The following is an 18,933-nucleotide window of genomic DNA, read 5'->3' as shown; positions in this document are numbered from 1 at the left end:
CCAAATCTTTCTTAATGTTTTTCCAGGTGGTCTCATAATTATCTTTAAACAGGTTAATATTCTTAGCCGTAATCCATACCCCAAGGTATTTTACCTTTTTTGCCATCATTATTCCCACCCTTTGCTCTAGATCTACCGTTTCTTCCTTAGTTAGATTTTTAACCAACATCTTAGTTTCCCTTTAATGTCCCTTTAATGCCTTTAATGTTTAATATAACACCCCCATAAAACACGAGTGGGGGGAAGTGGAAATTCTGGAGTAAAGTTCTGTGGGAACATCTTCATTTGACCGTAGTCTGATATTGTAAATAATGGCATCTAGTGTTCAACATGTTTGTTTTTTTTTTTTTTTACAATCTGTTTCATCAGTTTGGAATGATTTGGAATAACCATTCACTATATACATTTGTTCTGCATGCTTTGCTTGCAGCCATTTTTTATGGCCTGATAACCACTGTTTCAGAAGAAGTCAGGAAATTATTTATAGAGCACAATATGATTTGATGAGCAGTTGTAGATCTTAAGATGATTAACCGCCCTTTCATTGTTTAACCCATTACAGGTAAATGTACACATTGTGTCTGTGTGTGTGTGTGTGTGTGTGTGTGTGTCTGTGTGTGTGTGTCTGTGTGTGTGTGTGTGTGTGTGTGTGTGTATATATATATATACACACACACATACATATCTACTGTTTGAGAACTCTAAAGGGAGGTGAAAGGGAAGAAACAGTCACATAAACAAAAGCTAACAGAGAAGGAAAGGACATTTTTAATAGCTGTGTCATCCTTGACTTTGGGAATATAGCATCTGAATTATTTGTATTTACCATAACGCAACAGAGTCTAAATGCTTTGACAACATTAATAAATTTAAGGGTGTCAATAATTTGGAAAATGCAGGTTAAAGGCACAAACAAGTTCAAGGTTACCAGCATTAAGCAAAATACAAATCTAAAGTTCAAGGTGACACTGATGTTAATGGAACACCTGTTAGTTTCAGCTGAGTAGGAAGCTTCAAAGGCAAATGCTCTGCAGGACAAAACATTCCTATGTTTCTTTTTCATCTGATTTGGCAACAGGGAGGAGGGAGCTAGAAAACTTGTACACCTTGTATGGGAGCAGGGACTTCAAAAGTCCTAACACCCATTGAAATGAATGGGAACTGTACAAGTGCTCAGTTTCACAGTTATATAAGAGTGGTATTTGAAGAATATGAGTATGTCCAAAATATGTTAACCATTTTTTGATAAATGGACTTCTAAAAAAAGAATATGAAGCTCAGTTGCACATTTGAACTTTTTTTAAAAAAATCAGTATTTAAAAAATATTGTCAATAAGGTTGCAAAATCAATTGCTGCTCTCTCCCAAGGCTTTCGTTAACCGCCCCCCCTCCCGTCATTAGATTTAGTATATAGACACACGTTAACTTGTAAATGATGCGGCAGACAGCAGTGTTTGTTCAAGTCAGTTTTTGAATCTATTTGCTTGATATTTATTTGATCATAACAATTTCTGAGAAGATGAAAATCCTAATAATGAGAATCACACAAAAGCATCAACAGTCACGCAGTGTTTCTGGTGTCCTACAACTTATTTGCTGTCCGCTTTCCTTCTTGGGGGTGTTAATTTTCTCCTTTGCCTTTTCTTTGATTTTACTTTTCACCCTGGTAGAAGACGAGAGACAATAGCAACATGTCAAAAGGTGAACAACACTGCCATCATTTAGAAATATATTTTTGGGAAATACACATATAGTTATTACAAGTTATGTATACATCTGTGTACCTGTATAATTATATTATTTGTACCCTGTCCATCTGACTGGGCTGTCCTGGCCACTCTGGGCGGCTTCCCCCCCAAAATATAAAAACACAGGAAGACATCATATGCTAAAAACTTCCCTATACAAGGTTGCCTTAACGTCTCTTCTCAAAGTCAGATAGATGTTTATTTCCTTGACATCTGATGGGAGGGCGTTCCACAGGGCAGGCGCCACTACTGAGAAGGCCCTCTGTCTGGTTCCCTGTAACCTCACTTCTTGCAGTGAGGGAACTGCCAGAAGGCCCTTAGAGCTGGACCTTAGTGAACGATGGCGGTGGAGACATTCCTTCAGGTATACTGGGCTGAGACCGCTTAGGGCTTTAAAGATCAGCACCAACACTTTGAATTGTGCTCGGAAACGTAATGGGAGCCAATGTGGGTCTTTCAGGATTGGTGTTATATGGTCCCTGCGGCCGTTCCCAGACACCAATTTAGCTGCCACATTTGGGATTAGTTGCAGTTTCTGAGTCATGGTCAAAGGTAGCCTCATGAAGTGCACTGTTTGACCTTGGGCCATTTATCCTCATCTACCTCATAGGGGTGTTGTGAGGAAGGTCAAGCTGAGAAATTGAAAGTTGACGCATCGGTTTTATATGTGTTGGTATAAACCCTGCTACCTATCTTACCTCTCATTTATGATGCCAACCTAATTACATTCTGCTTGCCAGTCCTCTGGTATGACAGGAGAAACCAGTTCTTTAAACTTCTTCAAGGGGCAAGCCGCTTCACAGCCTGGCAAAACAAGAGCTTGGGGTGGAAGGTTTTGTTTGGCCCGATAGTGCATCTCAATGGTGAACTCACTGAAAAGAAGAAATGTAGGTCATTAAGAGCATTATGTTGTGTGGATGCCTGATGATCATCTTCCAAAGCAACTACTCTATTCCAAACTTAAAAATGGAAAGCGTAATGCTGGTGGCCAACAAAAGAGGTTCAAAGACTGTCTCAAGGCAAATCTAAAAAAATGAAGTATAAACACTGACAACTGGGAAACACTGGCCTGCAAGCGCTCCAGTTGGAGAACAGCCTTTACCAAAGGTGTCGTGGGCTTTGAAGACACTTGAACTCAGGACGCAAGGGAGAAACATGCTAGGAGGAAGGCATACTTGGCAAATCCACACCGTGATCAATTCCCGCCTGGAAACCAATGTCCCCACTGTGGAAGGACGTGTGGATCCAGAATTGGCCTCCCCAGTCACTTGTGGATTCATTGTTAAAACCATGTTTATGGAAGACAATCTTACTCGGCTATGAGTGATCGCCAAAGAAAGAAGAAGTCATTTCTACAAGATGCAGCCATATATCACCCAGGCCTCACTTCCATTTCATAAGAACTGATCTGAGAACTCTTCTGATAAGATGGGTGGACCCATTAGGTGTGACTAGAATTGCACTATTGTTTTGGATGTAGTCTAACAAATCCTTTCATGAAATTGGATATTTTGTGGAATTTAGTCTTGTTTTTCTTTAATAATCGAGAAAAGTTAGGAAAAAGTGGGTAGACAACCTCTCTTCTTTTGAGAAGAGTCTTTCATTTGGGAGGCCCATGACACCTTTTCATTGTTGCCCAATTCTAACCTGCTGTTTCAAGTAATTATGATTTAATTGGGGTTTCTCAGCTCTGCATCAATGATCAATATTGTAGATTTGGCACAAAGTGTGACTCAACCCTTTCAACCCCTTTCTGTCTTTCAAAGGTATGCACACCTCAGCCACTCAGCTATGAAATAATTTTTCAATAGCATTTTGAACAGCCAGACGTCAAGCTCAAACGCAGAGGGAACGCAACTGATTTTTGACCCATTTCAGCAGTGCAGGAATTGTGAGAAGAAATACTGTGTTTGAGAAGATGAGTGAATTTGCAGATGCTTACCCAATAAATCACTGATAATTATTGAATATACGAGTTCATATTTACCCACTGTCTTCTTTATATAGCTCAAAAAATAGACAGGCCGCGTATGGAGGTAGCTTTACGTCGAAAACATTGAGTGCTACTTGGAGAGCAACTATTGTGGTATCATGCTATAAAAGGGAGAAGAAAGAATTCCTTATAACTTTTATGACAGAAGTTTTTGTGTGCGTACATATGTGTATATATGAATATATAGAAAGAGAGTTCTTATCTCAGACTCTGCTAGTTTCAAAGATGCCGTTTTAGACAAGGGCCTCATGATGGTCTCTAGGACATGTGATATTGTAAAGGGATTATGCTTGCAAATAATCCAAGCAGGCGCTAAAGGGAATGAAATGGGGATGTAAGACCTTAGGCTAGTTCCAGACAGTCAGCTAATTTAGTATTTTAACATGTAGTTTCTTCACATTTGTAGCTCTGAGGCTGCCTTCAGTATCAATGAAACCTTATGTCAATCATCTCTCTCTCTTTCTCTGTGTAATTACTTTTATTTTGCAGGAACATGAGCTGTGTTGGGACCCTGATTTGGGCTGGAGGGCTATGCAGTTTCCCTACAGCCCCCCAAAGATAATGTACAGAATGTGGCCCAATCCAGACCAGGAGGGTAGGGCGACTCATCAAGAGCATAACTATTTCCCCTTCAAAGTAAAAAGTGACACTCTGTTTTTCAACCCTGTTTTTAAAAGATGTGATGCGCATAATGTTACTTGATTAGACAAATCACATTTCCAAATAGTCTGCTTAAAGAGGGGAGCCAAAAAGTAGCAGGAGAATGCGAGCTACAGAAGGTTTGGTCAATTTAAAATGTTCATACTTACAGCTGAATACATTAACATTTTTCTTCCATCAGTGGACTCAGTAGCCTCTGTCATCTTATTCAAAATATCTTTCACAAGGAGACCTTAATGGTGATGGAAAGGAATACAAATGCTGGTGAAACCAAGAAGCCCTTTTATCTTTAACCAATTGTTAAAGCAAATTGGCAAAGAGTTTTTTTTTCAGCTGGGGCAGAGAAGTTCGAACATTCTAGTAATACTCCCAATTCAACTGGGACAGTTGACGGGTATACAATATGGGTGCTGAGTTGGTCTATATCCACATAGGAATGTGACTTTGGACTCAGCTACGTTAGCAAAGGAAGGAAGTGTTTTAAATGTGCTATAACATTGGGACACCAGTGGCGCTGTAGAGTTGGACCCTTTGGCAACGTGACTTCCCACTATAAGCTTTATAATGCGTTTTCCTGAAATGTTTCTTTAATGAGTCTAAATCCAGCCTTTGTGTCTACACATGAGGCTTGCAGCACTTGGTCTCTCTGAGTGTCCAGCCTTCAATGCAGCCCTTGAACCAAGATAAGTTAGTTGCTCCTGCTTTAGATAATATGCATGCCATATAGAAAGATGCGGGCTTTGTTTTGCTTTTTCTTACCTCCTTGTAGTCGTGATTTCTTTTCTCTTTCATGTATCCCAAACATTGCATTTAAGGAAAATGCCAAAAGATCTTTCAAATTGGCCATGACTTCATCAGTAGCCCAGGCTGGTAATGGCTGCTTATGATTTTTCTACAGTTGAAAAGAAATAAAAGCGGGTGGTGATTCATCTGTCAGCCATGCCTTTGCTCTCTCACTCTCATCTGGTCTGTTGTTTCACAGACCTTCATGTTTCTATATAGGAAAACCCATTCCATGCCACATTGGGGCCCACACAAAATGGCTCACAGCCAGCCAATAAAACCATAATACAATGAAAGGGGATTTGGTCTAAATAAATGTCCACAATTGTAGGATTAGAATTAAACTACATAGGTTTTTGAGGTCTCCTCTCCCAGCCCCATGTCTATGGCAGTTAAAGAAAAAAAACACACAACTGGGTTGATGAACTCAGTCTAGAAGTTCCCCTTTTTGTGGGTGTTTTAGCTTGGCTGAAATGTGTCTTTGATTTCTGATAATGTCTCTTATATGGAGCATAGAGAGGTGTGTGTGTGGTTTTGTGTGTGTGTAGCAGCCTTTCTCAACCTGTGGGTCCCCAGATGTTGTTGGACTACAACTTCCATCAGCCCTATCTAGCAAGGCTAGAGCTCTGGGATGGTGGGAGTTGTAGTCCAACAACATCTGGGGACCCACAGGTTGAGAACCGCACAAAGGTAAAATGTACATTTATAGCTCTACACAACCTTGCCCCCTAAAACCACCACTGATACGTGGTCCTACCTTGGAAGGTTTCCTAGATGGAAACGCGTCCCTGAAACTGAAAATGGTTCCTCATCCACAATGTAAACAGTAGCTTGGACCACTGCAGCTTCTGCTACTATGGTTACAACAGCCTCCAGCACAAATAATATTGAAAGCAGGATCGTCAATGACCTTGCCACAAGTGTGGCTTTTATCTGCCATGTGCCACCTGACCTCGTCCTAAACCCCTTGGTCTTTTTTGTTGGGGCTGAATGAGTTTCACATAGGTTTGCTAGAAATTACCTGAACAAGTAAAGCATCGTACGCATTCCAGAGTTTGTGATTGTTAAAATCCAGAAGAGCCTTCATATCGTATCCCAGGTTAGATGCTAATTGACCTAGAAATGGCTGAAAGATAAAGAGCAGAAGGATTACTGAACCAGTAAGTGCAAATGAATGGTAGGGCCTGATCATGCAGTGACTGTCATTTTTTAATGGGGCAGAGTTTTGCCCTGCCAGTTCCATAATGTGGGGGGGTGCTGCAGTAGTCTCCAATCTTAGAGGACAGAATTAAACGGTGGGCTTTCAGAGCTTGATCTTAAGGAGCACAAGGGGTTTGAAAGCTATTGGCAAACAAGACTGAAATATACTTGGAGTCGAGTGTGGATTTCATGCTCTTTATTCAGCTCATAGTAGTGAGGAATGAAAGTTCCCTCCAAATATGTGCTTTATACACATTATTTACAAAATGGGCCGCACGTGATTAGTTAATTCCGGGATTCTCCTGTAGGCCAATCAGGTTGCGGATTCACTTCCGCCTGGAGCTGGATAGGGTGGCTCCTGCAGACCCATCATACTGCTGCATTGTTCTAAGACCAATCAGACTGCTGCATTCTGAATCCTATTGTTCTAGGACCAATCAGACTGCTGCATTTTGGATCCTATTCAACTCAGTACATAACAAAGACGTTAATAGGCAAGCAGAGTGCTTTTGAGTATGCTCAATGGCCCCTGCAGACAGCAGCAGAAATAAAATTGACTGCCATTTTTCTGGACCAGTCAGGTTTCAGCTGACCCATGCAATGGTCATTTCGACTGTGAGATGGGAAAGATTTAGATTGCCTTGGAGACATAGGATATGAACTTTATAATGAGGAAAATTTATAATGAGGAAAAATAGACGTCACATCAAGAAACAAAAGGCATTTGGCTGTCTTATCAGACATTCGCAGCACATTCTGAGGTATGTCTACTCAGAAGTAAGCACCATTGATTTCAGTGGGATTTACTCGCATGGATTGCAGCCATAAGATTCTCCCTTTCCATTTCTTACCATTTGACTTTTCAGTTTTTCCTGGACTGTTTTGGATCCCAAAGTTTCCTTTAGAAGCTGACCGAACTTTGGACATGGAGCGTGAACAGGATAATGCAACAACTAATGAAATGAAATGAAACATATCAGCTAAAAAGACCTCCTCATATTGTCATCTGCCTGTGTATAATACATATGTCCATCCTAAATTCAGATTAATAGTGGGAAGATGCTTGAAGAGCAACCAGTCCGTAGCGTGTGATTAGAACTCCCACTTTTTCTGTTGCAAAAAGTTGCCTTGGTCAGGGGCGGCTTGTGCTAAAGGCTTGGTGGGTTTGCATGGAGATAGAAAGTAGAGCCTCCATGCTTGCTAGACTTTCAGTGCTGACCTTTCTTCAGGCTGATACTCTCAGGGCTGCTGACCTCACTTCCTCCTTCTTCACTCCACCATTGAGAGGAGTTATTTTTCCTTTCTCACTCTACTGCAGAGATGGAAGAGCAAGCATGGTTCTTTGTACATTTACCTCAGCTGCATCTAGGATCTGTGGTATCCAACAAATATTTCCTACAATAAACTTCACTTTCTTATCTTCCATACTCAGTGTGACTGCAGCAAGGGTCAAGTGTGCCCCTCCGAGTAGGGGTTTTAATGCACACTGCAACTTCTGCTGGTGCATTTAAGCTCCAAGTGCCGTCACAGACTACCTTCTCCATGCCCATGGCCTTGGTCCATGGGCCCTTAGAGGGACGTGGGTGGCGCTGTGGGTTGAACCACAGAGCCTAGGACTTGCCAATCAGAAGGTCGGCAGTTCAAATCCCCGTGACGGGGTGAGCTCCCGTTGCTCGGTCCCAGCTCCTGCCAACTAGCAGTTTGAAAGCACGTCAAAGTGCAAGTAGATAAATAGGTACTGCTCTGGCAGGATGGTAAACGGTGTTTCTGTGTGCTGCTCTGGTTCGCCAGAAGCGGCTTAGTCATGCTGGCTACATGACCCAGAAGCTGTACGCCGGCTCCCTTGGCCAATAAAGCGAGATGAGCGCCCCAACGACTGGACCTAATGGTCAGGGGTCCCTTTACCTTTACAGCTGGTTTTTGCAAATAGAAGCTCTAACGCTGTATCATAACTCCAAGACTTCTCTCTCTCTTATCTCTCTATTTAAGTGAAATATTCACCTCTCAGGTTGCCATGTTTCCATTGAACTGGGAGAGGAAAAGGTTAAAAATACCACACGTTTCCTTACCCTTTCCTCTGAACGTGGCACAGTATGAACTGGAATTGGTTGCCAAAGGATCTCTTTGTTCCAGATTTGGTTTCCTTTAGGAGGAAAGAGTCCGGCCAGATTGGCTTGAGCACTCATAATGGTTCGATCATAATCTGTACTTCGGACATAAATCTGAGAAGGAAAAAATGAAAGAGTGGCTCAGGATGGTATTGTTGTTTTGATCCTAGATGGTTGTTTTCCACAGGGGGAGGTATAGTTCTAACTTGCATACCCACACCAACCCACTTTGAGGGTTGCTGCTCTGGTGACTTCTGGTGTCTTCTTTTCCTGTCTGTGCCCCATCTCCTAACTGGAAATCCAGTGGGAGGGGAGGGACAGAACCAGGAGGACACGGGAAAGGAAAGACAGGGTCTTTCACCTTCTCTCGCCCTCTCTGCTGCAGTGATCATAGTAGCCATTGTAAGGAGGGGAAAGGTTGGCGATGGAAAGTCACTGCGGATGCTGCTAGGCTTGTGGGGATTACAATTATGAGTAAATTTTGAACACATGGTGGAAATCACTACACTTCTGCTTCTATTTGCTTGTCCCAATCCAACAAGCATGGGGAAACTCACCCATAGCTAAGCGGCATTTTAGAATGAATTGATTTTAAAATGTATTTCAATTAATTGATTGTGATTTTATGTAAACTGTGTTACTTTTACTGTTGTTAGCCGTGAGGAGATTTCACCCCTCCCATACCCAAGAATCTCCTGAGAATCTCCTGAGGTCTCTGCTGACTCTACAGAGAGGAGGAGCAATGTACTGCTCTCTACTTAATTAGTCAAGTGAGTGAGTCAGTCTCTGTGTGAGAGAGAGAGTCAGTCAGTGTGTCGGAGAGAGAGTGCAAGAGATCGTGTTTATAGATAAGATTGCTGCTAAGAACAGCTGCAGGCACTCAGAGTATAGCATTGATTTATGCTCAGAATATTTAGCTCTGTATATAGTTTGTATCATAGCTGTAGTTATAGAATAAAGGAGGATATTTTACAGAGCTGCTCTCCGAGTGGTTTATACTCTGCAAGACTCTGCAAAACGCTGCTGCGCAACGACTGCATTATTGGGACAGTGAATCCGGTGCTCTCAGCTCCAAGCTGTGAGTCCACAGCACTGTGACCTGTTCCTGTGGGAAAGGAGGTCTCTGGCAGTGCTACCCAGCTCGCCTAGCCCAGTCGGGGCTGTAGTGCATGAGTCCAGTTGGTACACTGGCTCAAGGGCGATGCTGACAAGCCGCTCTGAGCCCGGCTTCGGCTGGGGAGGGCAGGATATAAATAAATAATAATAATAATAATAATAATAATAATCATAGTAATAATAATCATAGTTTGACCCTAACATTATATTAGTATAAATGTTATTGCTGAGAAAACGGGGAAGTTAGTTCCAATACTTGCTTGCTTTTGCTTGTATTCATCACTTAAGAAGTCCTTATATCTGTCCTTTATGAATTGACCCAACAAGTATTGCTGCCGCATTCCACGCTGTGGGAAAAAGGAAAAGGAAAAGTATGCATGTAAAACTCATTGATGTAATTTACCGTCCCCTCCAAGCTACTTCTGACTATTTCAACGGATAAAGGAACACTTTGTGTATTCTAGGCTCGTGGTGTTGGGTGTACATTACATCATCATGAAAAAGCTAAGCTCTGGATTTTGGCCTGTTCCTTTCCGCAGCACCAGGAGAACAAGGTTAACATCTAGATTTGTGGCAGGTCTCCAAGACTGAAAAAAGAGGCTGGACCAGATTCTGTTACAAGTTATGGATGTGTGCTGATATGGCTGTAGCTCTCAGATCATTGGCATTGTTCTAGAGCTGGGTTATGAACGCCATTTACATTCACAGCCCAAACTGCGGACTATGATAGTGGGAGCTGTGTTTGGGCAACTTCTGCAGCCTGGGAGTAAAATGTTCACTGCTCTTCGTTGAGCGGCGGCTTATGATGGTGGCATCAGGTTTTCTTCTTCTAAACAATGTTTTGTTGCCATTCCACATCCTGCTTGATGCAGGGCTTTTCCCTTCTCGCCCACAGCAATATTCTTGGAACAACACTACCTCATGAGGAAGTGTCGTTTCTAAGGACTCAGTTTGGGGTGAGCAAGATGGAACCCATGCTCAACAGCAGCAAAAGATTAGGTAAAGAAAAGGTACCCCTGCCCATACGGGCCAGTCGTGTCCGACTCTGGGGTTGCGCGTCCATCTCGCTTAAGAGGCCGGGGGCCAGCGCTCTCCGAAGACACTTCCGGGTCACGTGGCCAGCATGACAAGCTGCATCTGGCGAGCCAGTGCAGCACACGGAAACGCCGTTTACCTTCCCGCTAGTAAGCGGTCCAAGCGGTCCCTATTTATCTACTTGCACCCGGGGGTGCTTTCGAACTGCTAGGTTGGCAGGCGCTGGGACCGAGCAACGGGAGCGCACCCCGCCGCAGGGATTCGAACCGCCGACCTGACGATCGGCAAGTCCTAGGCGCTGAGGTTTTACCCACAGCGCCACCCGCGTCCCAGGAAAAGATTAGAACGTTGCAAAATTTCTAAATGCTGCAATTAACTGCAATTATGTAGTTAACATTCTGTAATTTGGGTTAGTGGACCATACATAAATTATATTAATGTTTGTGTACAGTGTACTGAAATGGGCATTGCTATTATTGGAGCCTGAAATAATAAATAACAACGTTTCAGAAGTTTCAGAAGCTTTGTAGAGATTTGGACGTTTGAGCAGTATAGCCATTCTGTTAAATAAAATAATAAAACTAAGAATTAGTATCTTAATGAGTATTATATAAAGGCAAACAAATCAACAAAATACGTTTTCATTTCTTAGAGCATTATCAGACCGTTGTGAGCTGTCCATATCCTTGTGGCCAGACGTCTTCGTTGACCACATTAGTGGGAAAAGTTGAAAGAGGGCTTCTGTCGCCATGCCGGTAAACCTGGTGAAATGTTTTGAAGATTGCATTAGTTTTCATAGAAAATAGAATTGGATGCAATCTATCGGAATGAAATATTAGCTGCCTTGCTGCCGCTCTAAATGTGAAGCACACAACCCTCTCACAACATTACCCCATGCCTGTCTACTCAGAAGTCCCAATGACTTGACTTCAGTAGGTCCTGCTTTTTAAGTAAGTGGCTATAATATTATAGCCTTCGTCTATCAGAGAAATGCACTAGGAAAAAGCCGCCAGAATGACCGCTCCCCGCTTAAAACGGGGGGCGCCCTTTGCGTGGACGCGTGCAGCCCCTAGATCTGGAGTGGCCCCATCAGCATAGGCTTGGCTTTGCCTTCCCTCAGGTGGGATACCTGGAGGTCTCCGCCTACCTCAGTCAGTTGCCCAATCCCACCTGGGGGAAGCGTTGCCAAGGAGACCAGGCCAGGTAGGGGAAGGACTACCTGCCCACACAATAGAGGGAGGATCTTACCTGGGAATTCTCACTTGGCTCCAGAGCTTCTCCCACCCTACCCACCCTCAGTTAATGTCTTCTTTTGCAGGTTAACTTTTCCACACAGGTTTTGCAGGTTAACTTTTCTTCACAGGTATGCGGGCGCTGCTACGTTAAGGTCGCTGTTAAAGGGCCGGAAAGGAATTTCCCTGCATTGGCAGGTTTCGCCTTTCCCGTAGCAAAACATCACAACTTTGGCGGTATCAGGCCTTGGGCGGAATCCTTTTGTCCATCTTCCTCTTTGCGGCGGCGATACTAGGGTTCCCCGTTTTTATTTATTTATTTATTTATAAATTTTTATTCATATTGCACATATATACAAGAAAAACATAAACAAAAAATCCACCACATACCTTATACCTTATACAAATTATATCCTCTTCTCAAATCATAAATAAAATACATAACTAAGTTAATCTCAACTGAGCCTTGGACTTCCCTCCACAACTTTGGTAAGTATCGAATAAATTATATAGTCGTGTACTTTTTACCTCTTTTACATAGGTCTTTCCCGCTGTTAGAGTTATTTCAACCCTGCCAGTGTCACCTGAGATTTAGATTCCATATACGTTAAATATTTCTTCCAATTATCATGAAATTTCTGTTCGTCTTGGTCCCTTAATCTTCCTGATATTCTATCAAGCTCAGCATAATTTATCATTTTAACCTGCCAGTCACTTATGTTGGGTATTACTTCTAATTTCCAATTTTGTGCTAGCATAATTCTTGCAGCTGTCGTAGCATATAGAAACAAGATCTTGTCTTCTTTTTTAATTTCTTTGCCGACCATTCCTAACAAAAAAGCTTCTGGCTTTTTGGGAAATGTATATTTCAAGATTTTTTTAAGTTCATTATAAACCAATTCCCAAAAGCCTCTCACTTTGCAACACGACCACCACATATGGTAGAGGTCGCCTTCTACCTCTCTACATTTCCAGCATCTTTTATCCTTCAACTTATAAATCTTCGCTAATTTCACTGGTGTGTGATACCACCTGTAGATCATTTTCCACAGGTTTTCCTTTAGTGCCGTGCATGCCGTAAATCTCATATTCTTGTTTCATAGTTCCAACCATCTCTCAAAATCGATGTTATATCCAATGTCTATCGCCCACTTAGTCATGACCTCCTTCACCTCCTCATCTTTTGTATACCACTCCAGCAAAATATCGTATATTCTTGACAGTGTTTTGTTCTTACCTTCTATAACTTCTACATTAAATTTAGATTTTTTATCTTCAAATCCTACTTTCTTTTTGTCTTCTTTTAGCAGGTCATTTACTTGGTGGTATTGCAACCACCCTGTAAATAAATTTTTGATCTCTTCATATGGTCTAAGTTTAATCCCTTGATCTGTCTTCCAGGTTAGTTCTTCATAAGTGGCATTCTTCCCTTCCATGTTTATTTTTTTTATAGTTAACACCTCTATTGGTGAAATCCACCAAGGTGTCTTCCTTTCCAATATATTTTTATTTCTTTTCCATACTTGGAACAGTGGTCCCCTAAAAATATGATTTAGAAAGCCTCTATGAACTTTCACCTTTTCGTGCCACAGGTACGAGTGCCACCCGTACCTGTTATCGAAACCTTCCAAGTCCAAGATGTCCCTATTTTCCAATCTTATCCAATCCTTCAGCCACAATAAGCACGCCGCCTCATAATATAAACTTAGATCCGGTAGAGAGAATCCTCCAGGGTTCCCCGTTAAAGGGGTTTTCTGAAGGGAGGCTTTGACCGTACGCCGAAAGGTCGTCATTGCTCTCCCCTGCGGCAGCGGTGATACGGGGGCGGCTATCTCTGCTTGAACATATGTTCTCCAGAGCCGGCCCATCCCCCCCACACACTGGATAACCCTGATGCTCCCTAGGTCCCCGGCTGGGGACTGGGGAGGGAGAACGCCCAATGCCTGAGCCAAGGTCTACCCACATTTGAAATTTAATAATGTTGTGGCCAATTTAATCTCATAGCACGTTGTCTTGAGTCGTTATTCCACATGACGGGGGGACCGTGCGGGATCTGGGGACTCTGCCTGTCCACGCAATATTTCTTAGCGGTCCTGTGCCTCAGCAATTCTGTGCATGGCTAAGAGGTTGAAGGGGATTCGCTAATACAGCTGTATTTTGAATTTAGTTTTTGTCCTTTTGAGAGTGGTTTCTCCTGGACCATTTGAAAACTGCTGATGGTCTTGGTGGACCATTTAATGGTTTTTATTAATTACTGTAGTGCTTGCAATCTGCTCTGTGCTGTATAATTTTTAATTATATTTTTAGTGCTTTTTCATGTCTTATATCTTATTGTACTACACTTTGCATTTCATATAATTCAAACTGAAAAAAATGGAAGAAAGAAAGTAAGTATTCAAAATCATTATGAATACTTCATGAGGACATGTTGCAGACCACCTGAAGGAAGGGCATGGACCACAGTTTGGGAAGCCCTATTCTAGAGCTAACAGACTTTGTGGGTGGGTATCTACAAAGGGAAGACTGTCAATAATACTGTTGTGTACTGCAAAGAATAAGTGATATTTTGCAAGTACAGTTGGAAAAAGGAAGTAAAAAGGGAATATAAAATTTTCTCATATTCAGAAAACATGCATTGCAAAATCTGCTGACTGTTGGGCATTGACATTCAGATGTCAAGTGAAATATTGTATGCACTGAACACTTAAAAGCCCATTGTGTGTTCTTCATAAAGCTGACCAGAAAAATCGAGAGTTTAAATTCAATTAGACAGTATTTTGTTCAAGCTCTGGTTTGTATACTTGCTTGCTTGTTTAGACATTTTATACCCTGTCCTTTAAACAATGCTTTTTGTGCGTGGTGGTACTTAGCATCATTCATCAAAAGCATTGTGTGGGATGGGAATAATGGAAAGATGGCAACCACAAAATATGGTTAGAAATAGGGGGTAAAAGGTAAAGGTACTTCTGCCCATACGGGCCAGTCGTGACCGACTCTGGGGTTGTGCGCCCATCTCACTTAAGAGGCCGGGGGCCAGCGCTGTCTGGAAACACTTCCGGGTCACGTGGCCAGCGTGACGAAGCTGCTCTTGTGAGCCAGCACCAGCGCAGCACACGGAAACGCCGTTTACCTTCCCGCTACAAAGCGGTACCTATTTATCTACTTGCACTTAAGGGTGCTTTCGAACTGCTAGGTGGGCAGGAGCTGGGACCGAACGATGGGAGCTCACCCCGCCGCGGGGATTCGAGAAATAGGGGGTAGGAGTGGGATATTCCTAGTGGTCTTTTTTAAGGGGGGAGGGAAGAGAAAAAGCTCAGAAATTTTCTCATAAAAACAAACCTTCTGAAAAAAATTCTACTTAGCATGCATAAAATTATTCACAGGAACATAATTTAGAAAGAAGAACAGCAAAGATCAACACTGTCAAGGTCATTGTTAGCAATAAAAAGAAGACCTCACGCTTACCAACACAACATACTTCAGTTCCCTTCCTGTGATACTCGGGAGAAGCAGACCCAAGAACAGGATGAAGAAGGCGAAGCCACAGCTATTGAAACTGTGTAGCAGATGCATCACTGACCTCGTTGCTCCTGGCAGTAATTATGAATTGCCTAGTTAGTGAAGGTGGGAAGGGGAAAAGTTGTGTTTTATAAAGAGGAAACCAAGGGGTGGAGACTAAATTTGATCTTGGAGTTTAACTTGATGGCTACTGATTTATGTATTTTTGTAATATAGTCAAGGACTGAGAAGGAAATGCCAAATTCTGTAGGCCTGGAGGACCACACTTGCCTGGAGGCTGTGCCCCATTGCTTTTTTCCAAAAGGAAGGACATTTAGGTCTCTGCTTATGGGCAGGGAACCAAAGATAATGGGGAGGTTGCAGTCTCAGACTTCCAGGAAGAACATCATGGCAGAATGAAGGCGAGCCTTGCCCTTTCCAAATGGCCAGAGAAGGAATAGCTGCAGGAAGCTTACCCCAACCCCTTGCCATCCCCAGCTCAGTTTGTGCATCTGCATTCATGTTATTATGGTCTTTTGCTAGCTTGCTTGAGGACCGCTCAATCCAGTGGTAGGTGGGGTGCAAATCTTCTAAATAAATAAGCAAACATAGTGGCGTTGCTGCCAGGAGGGGAGAAACACGCCACTCGCCCACCACACTGGTTGTCACTCAGGGTAAAGGTATATCAGTGATGGTGGTAACAATAACTCAAACCTATTTAGAAGATATTCTGTACAAAAATGTATAGGGTTAGTAATAATATCTGCTGGAAATGTAAAGGTAAAAAAGGTACATTTTATCATATGTGGTGGACATGTAAGGTAATAAAAGCTTTCTGGGAGATGATATATTATGAAATTTAAAAAGTGCTTAAAATAACTTTTGTTAAGAACCCAGGAGCCTTTTTATTAGGAGTTATAGGTACCGACATACCAAAGGAGCAGAAAAGACTTTTTATGTATGGAACAACAGCCACCCTGATGCTACTAGCCCAATATGGAAAGAAGACAAAGTCTCTATCAGAGAAGAATGGCAAAGCAAGCTGATAGACTATGCCGAGATGGCAAAACTGGCAGGAACACTCAGAAACCAAGAGGACAAAAACTTTATAAAAGAATGGGAAAAAATTATAAGCTATTTAGGAGACCACTGTAAGCAGATGGAAACAAAAGCAGGATTTTAACTTTACTTGTAGTGTTAAAATTACTATGGCTAACATGGTTTGATATAAAAATTGGAGTATGGAAGAATATGCAGTATTAAATGTTTAAAATGGGACCCCATCAAGGGGATGGGGGGAAGTCCTGAGATTTGGAGGAATCTCTATATGAATATATTTTACGATTCTTCGCTTATCACTTTGTATATGTAAAACCAATAAAAATGATTAAGAAGAAGATATTCTGTACAGATGCATAATATCATGGCCAATTGAAGTATTCGTATGGGCAAATAAACATGGTCAGTCAAGGAGGACATCAGCACAGCACAATACCATTATCTCCATAGATTAAGTGTTCATTGAAGAAGAGAATGTTTAAAAGCTGAGGTACATAATATTGTAGAAACAGATCCAACCGCCAATGGACCATAGTAACATTTGCCCTTAGCAGAAGTTGGACACAGACATCATAGGCATCCATTATGGTCAGGATTATGCCCTTTAGCTAATACAGGGCATCTAAGATTTGCAAGAGAGGAACCGAGTGTACCTGGTTGTTTGAGGGAAATGGAAATTATATTTCATGGCTCTAAGGAAAGGACACGTTGCCATAATCTTTTCCATTAATTAAGATTCCATTGACACATGTTCAATAATTGAAAATAAGAACAAAATGGGGGTGCTTTTACATATGAATAGCAAACTTCAGGGCAACAGGATTTTAGTGATGTGTAGCTGCACCATTTTACCTCAGAAAGGCTTGGCATACAGATGTAACTATTTAATTTATTTAGTTTGTTTAGCAAAGATCTCTGGAGGGACTCACAGCAAAGGTTTTATACAGAGGTAAATAACATGAATATCAGTACATCAATAAGGATTTCACAAAAATGATATCATTTACAGAAGTGTCGTGAAATTAATAATATATAGCATAATCTTTCCACAGAAATGTCTTTTGAGATGTGGCCTCCTGAAGCTTGAGCTTCACGCTGACAGGAGCAGAAACAACATTTTCACATTTACCTCAGCTCCACAGCAGTTTTCTCAGAAGTTGTCATGCTCAGGAACTAAACTTTAGGTCCTTTAAAACAAAAAAGATATCAACCAAAAAAGAGGGGAACTTAAGAGTGCTGGGGAAATTCATAACCCATTTTGAAAGTTTAAGGGAAGCCTCACTACCAGCCTGCACTTAAAGGTTCAGGGCCGTACAGAAAGGTAACATTGGGCATACCCAAACTTTCTGAGGTAATGAGTTAGTTGCCCATAATGGTGGCTGCTCTTTGCCTCACCTCTCCCACTGAGTGTGTTTGCTCTTGTTAAAGTACAGTGGTGCCCTGCAACACGAACGCCTCGCAAGACGAAAAACTCGCTAGACGAAAGAGTTTTCCGTTTTTGAGGTGCTTCACAAGACGAATTTCCCTATGGGCTTGCATCGCAAGACAAAAACGTCTTGCGAGTTCTTGCAAGTTTTTTCCCTTTTTCCCCTTTTTCTAAGTCGCTAAGCCGCTAATAGCCGCTAAGCCGCCAATAGCCGTGCTTCACAAGACAAAAAAACTGCAAGACGAAGAGACTCGCGGAATGAATTAATTTCGTCTTGCGAGGCACCACTGTAATGTACAGCAGTAACGTTCATTAATTTTCATTAAAATTAATGAATGTTAGAATTACGTTGGTTTAGAAATTAAGCGGTTTTCAGCTGAAATGGTTATGTAAAAAGAAAAGAAAGGTTAGAAATTAATTGAAAATTAAGGGAGAGGATTTGCTGAATTAATAATTAGAAATTGGGATACAGAAAGGGGAGGCATGAGGAGGTCGGGGAAGTAAGTTTAAGAAACCAAGGGACTGAAATTATACTTGTTTTTTGTTTGTGTATTGTGTATTGTTTGTATTATTGTTTTGTTTTTATACAATTTGTGAAACTATAATAAATATCTTTAAAAAAAAATGTACAGCAGTAACGTACACAGGCTCTTCCTAGGTTCAAGGTTTCAAGGAGAGGAGAAGAAGCAAGAATGCTTCATGTCAAAGGTGGGAGCCTTGTCCAACGAATCTGAGGAGCATATAGTTAAAAATATAAAGGCAAGTGAGAAAAAAGTTCTTTAAGTTCTTCATAGCCCTTGCCCACCAACACTTCACCCCACTCATCATAATCGTTGGCTGAGGTGGTTGCTTTGTTCTGCCCAATGGTAGGGCCGGCCACAGAACCAACTGTTATAGTGAGTCTTGCTTAGTGAGTCCTCTCACTAAGTTTGCATGCTTATCTCCACAAGCCGTGTGTGAGTGTGTGTGTATACCTCCCCCGCTGAAACTCAGAATAACATTTGATGCATCTAATGAAATGGCCCGTAGTCTCTTCTTACGTCATAATAAATTTGGTTATCTTTAAGGTAAGATT

The 18,933-nt window shown here is 41.8% G+C and overlaps 1 protein-coding gene and 1 long non-coding RNA gene across 2 annotated transcripts in view; both read right to left on the bottom strand.

The window, feature by feature from the left end:
* The window catches only part of LOC309325825, a 71,691-nt gene that overhangs the window by 46,487 nt on the left and 6,271 nt on the right, over window positions 1-18,933 (bottom strand). The window lies entirely within an intron of this gene.
* On the bottom strand, window positions 1,481-17,543 carry LOC309325735 (prostatic acid phosphatase-like). The gene is made up of 11 exons (XM_081834034.1): window positions 17,086-17,543; window positions 11,281-11,404; window positions 9,869-9,955; window positions 8,454-8,606; window positions 7,236-7,337; window positions 6,206-6,310; window positions 5,161-5,293; window positions 4,551-4,633; window positions 3,736-3,842; window positions 2,447-2,620; window positions 1,481-1,663 (listed from the first exon to the last, which is right to left on the bottom strand). Exons 1-10 carry the CDS (start codon window positions 17,157-17,159, stop codon window positions 2,467-2,469), a joined length of 1,122 nt encoding a protein of 373 aa, XP_081690160.1. The 5' UTR covers window positions 17,160-17,543; the 3' UTR covers window positions 1,481-1,663; window positions 2,447-2,466.

The sequence above is a fragment of the Podarcis erhardii genome, assembly GCF_964252035.2.
Source record: "Podarcis erhardii genome assembly, chromosome: 12".
NCBI lineage: Eukaryota > Metazoa > Chordata > Lepidosauria > Squamata > Lacertidae > Podarcis > Podarcis erhardii.
This window is presented reverse-complemented; position numbering and strand designations above follow the sequence as displayed.

Coding starts and splice junctions, on each gene's coding strand:
- LOC309325735 (XM_081834034.1), bottom strand. CDS start 17,159: ATGGAAAAGATTATGGCAACGTGTCCTTTCCTTAGAGCCATGAAATAT. Junction 11,405..17,085: donor CATTTCCCTCAAACAACCAG/GTACACTCGGTT, acceptor ACATTTCACCAG/GTTTACCGGCATGGCGACAG. Junction 6,311..7,235: donor AAAAACTGAAAAGTCAAATG/GTAAGAAATGGA, acceptor TTTATCTTTCAG/CCATTTCTAGGTCAATTAGC.